This window comes from Heliangelus exortis, chromosome 13 (assembly GCF_036169615.1).
Source record: "Heliangelus exortis chromosome 13, bHelExo1.hap1, whole genome shotgun sequence".
Taxonomy (NCBI): domain Eukaryota; kingdom Metazoa; phylum Chordata; class Aves; order Apodiformes; family Trochilidae; genus Heliangelus; species Heliangelus exortis.
Genome location: NC_092434.1, coordinates 17,146,788 through 17,149,519, shown reverse-complemented (window position 1 = coordinate 17,149,519; position 2,732 = coordinate 17,146,788). Strand labels below are relative to the sequence as shown.

Below are 2,732 nucleotides of genomic sequence, written 5' to 3'. Positions count from 1 at the left end.
TAGGCTTCCCCCAGGCCCTCCTGGGGCTGTCAGCTGTGTCACTCCTGTGTTCATCCAGAAATTAAAGATTATGTGATCAGAGAAATCAGCCAACTGTAAAAGCCAGCAGAGTGATTTTCTGGGCCTTTTATCAGCCTTGCTTCATTAGCTCCTGCAATCAAAGAGAAACTCATGTTTGATGAGGACTGGGGGCTCCAGGAGTCAGTTAAGGAGAGCAGGGGATGGATTTGGGAGCTTTAATGGTATTGCTGAGTTGCCAGGCTTGCTCACCATGGAAGAAATCCCCAAATCCCCAGTACTTTAAGAAGGAACCACCAAACCTGCTGCAAAGAGTCCCCCTTAGGCTCTATTCCACAGAGCTGGGTTTGACTCTGAGCTGTCAGGGATGGAATGCTTAATGCTGGGATGTGGGGGTCTGCAAGGACCAGCTCGGCTGGAAATAGAAGTCAGGCAGAGTGATGACTCAAAACTGGCCACTGGTATTTAAAGCTGCTCGAAGGTGCATGAGCTGGGCTGGAGGATGGATTTTTTTTTTTTTATTTTTAATTTTTTTTCAGTCGGGGGCAGCTCTGGGAGGCCCCGGGATGGGGCTGGCCCAAAGGCATTCCAGATGCTGGCAGGGCTGGGATGCATCAGGCAGGATCCAGGCGGAGGAGCCGGAAAGGGATTTTCCCCCTTTCACCAGGAACTAAAATCCTGCAAGCACGTGATAGCTGATTTCCTTCAGCCTTTAAGAAGCCCCGTGGGAGCAGGGCAAGGAGGGTCAGCACATCCCGCCACGTCGCAGCTGGAAAGAGCCCCAAATCGCCTTTTACCTCCAAAATCCTTGTGCATCTGCAGGCTGGGGGAGGGGAGAGGGGGGGGGGGGGAGGGAAATAATAGCTTTTTACTGGCTTGATCCCAAACTCTATGGGATGCAAGCCCTCCCTGGAACAACCACCCCAGCTTTTTCCGCTGGCTGTAACCCAAGGAACTCAGTTGCAGTTGCTGGCTGGCTGTGTAGGTGTGTTAACCCCCCCAGCCCTGGAAAAAAACACTTGGACAAGGATTGTCCTGGGATGTGCACCCCTTTTCTGGCTCATTCTGTTCAAGTTTGTTGCTGCTTGGCCAAATCAGTGGCAGAGGCATCGTGGCTTGGGCAGGAGCTGCTGTGCCCAGGGTGGGATGGGAGGGGGGGGGGTGGTGGTGAGTTTTTTGGTCTCCCCCATCCTGGCAAGGAGGTTTTTGGGGGGCAGCTCAGCAGCCTCTTCTTCCAAGAAGGAAACCAGCATGTTCCAGAGGATGTTTTTTGTAGGAAAGAGGCATCCCCAGTTCCTAATTAGCACTGCTGGCCTCGGCACTGGTTTAACTGGGGCCAGAGCTGAGCTGTGGAGGCAATGCTGCCCCAATTGGCCTTGCAGGGGGGGTCCTGCCTTGGCATCTCCCTCCACGCCCTGGGGGTGAGGGTGTCACATCTCCATCCCTAGGGTGTGGTGGATGCTGTCCCAGCTCAGCATCTGTGTTTAAAGGGGATTTTTTTCCAGTCATTTTGTTTGCTTTTTGGCTGAGGAGCTGTATCTGTTTTTGTCCCCCCCCACATTCCTCCTCCTGTCGTCCCCCCCCCTTGGTCACAAGCATTGGCACCTCTGCTCTGGCTATTTTTGTGCACTTGGATCATGAGGGAGCTGGTGACCTTCCCTGGGGGACACTGCCACACCGGGGGGGGGCACAGCCACACATCCCCCAGGGGCTGGGGGCAGCAGCAGGGGTGAGGAGGGGTTTGGGGAAGCCAGTTGTGGTGTGATAGAGAAGGAGGATTGAACCTTCAGAAAGGAGCTGCTTGTTCAGCTCCAGAGGTGAACTGGTGGCTGAGCCTTTGTCTGGAAGGGGCAGGGAGGACACGGCCTGGGAGCTGCTGTGGACAAGGCAATGTTGGGGACAAGGTGATGTCCCCAAGGTGGGGACAAGGTGATGCTGGGCAGAAGGTGATGCTGGGGACAAGGCAATGCTGGGCACAAGGTGATGCTGGGGACAAGTGATGCTGGGCACGTGATGCTGGGCACAAAGTGATGCTGGGGACAAAGTGATGCTGGGGACAAAGTGATGCTGGGCACAAGGCAATGTTGGGGACAAGGTGATGCTGGGGACAAGGTGATGCTGGGGACAAAGTGATGCTGGGCACAAGGTGATGCTGGGCAGAAGGTGATGCTGGGGACAAGGCAATGTTGGGGACAAGGTGATGCTGGGGACAAGTGATGCTGGGCACGTGATGCTGGGCACAAGGTGATGCTGGGGACAAAGTGATGCTGGGCACAAGGTGATGCTGGGCACAAGGTGATGCTGGGCACAAGGTGATGTTGGGGATAAGGCAATGTTGGGGACAAAGCAATGTTGGGGACAAGGCAATGTTAGGGACAAGGTGATGCTGGGCACAAGTGATGCTGGCATCCTACCTCGCTCCTCACCCCCATGGGGATGGCTCAGCCCCCTGCACTGGTGACAGGCCGGGTGGCATTTTGCAAAGGAATAAATCAACTCCTCCTCCCTCCCCCAGCACCCTCCTCCCCACTCTGTGCTGCTCCCAACCTCTACCACTGGTGTCACCAACCCTTGACCCACCGTACCTTCCTCCCCCCTCCAGGCCGGCATCGTCAGGACTGCCGTGTCCCGAGCCAGGGGGTCAGCCAGCACCCGGGGATGATGAGCACTGCCACAGCCGAGAGCCAACCGGGGCCGGGGCCCGGAGGAGCCTC

General features: G+C 56.2%; 2 protein-coding genes across 3 annotated transcripts in view; one reads left to right on the top strand and one right to left on the bottom strand.

Moving 5' to 3' along the window:
* The window catches only part of FCSK (fucose kinase), a 14,765-nt gene that overhangs the window by 11,723 nt on the left and 310 nt on the right, over positions 1 to 2,732 (bottom strand). Inside the window, exon 1 of the mRNA XM_071757119.1 lies at positions 2,599 to 2,732. This exon is cut by the window's right edge and continues 310 nt beyond it. Coding sequence (XP_071613220.1) covers positions 2,599 to 2,732 — 134 coding nt within the window. The remainder of the gene's footprint in view (positions 1 to 2,598) is intronic.
* ST3GAL2 (ST3 beta-galactoside alpha-2,3-sialyltransferase 2) overlaps positions 2,591 to 2,732 on the top strand; it is an 8,772-nt gene continuing 8,630 nt past the window's right edge. For both annotated transcript variants that reach the window (XM_071757099.1, XM_071757100.1), the window contains exon 1: positions 2,591 to 2,732. This exon is cut by the window's right edge and continues 126 nt beyond it. The gene's annotated coding sequence lies outside the window, so the exon portion shown is untranslated.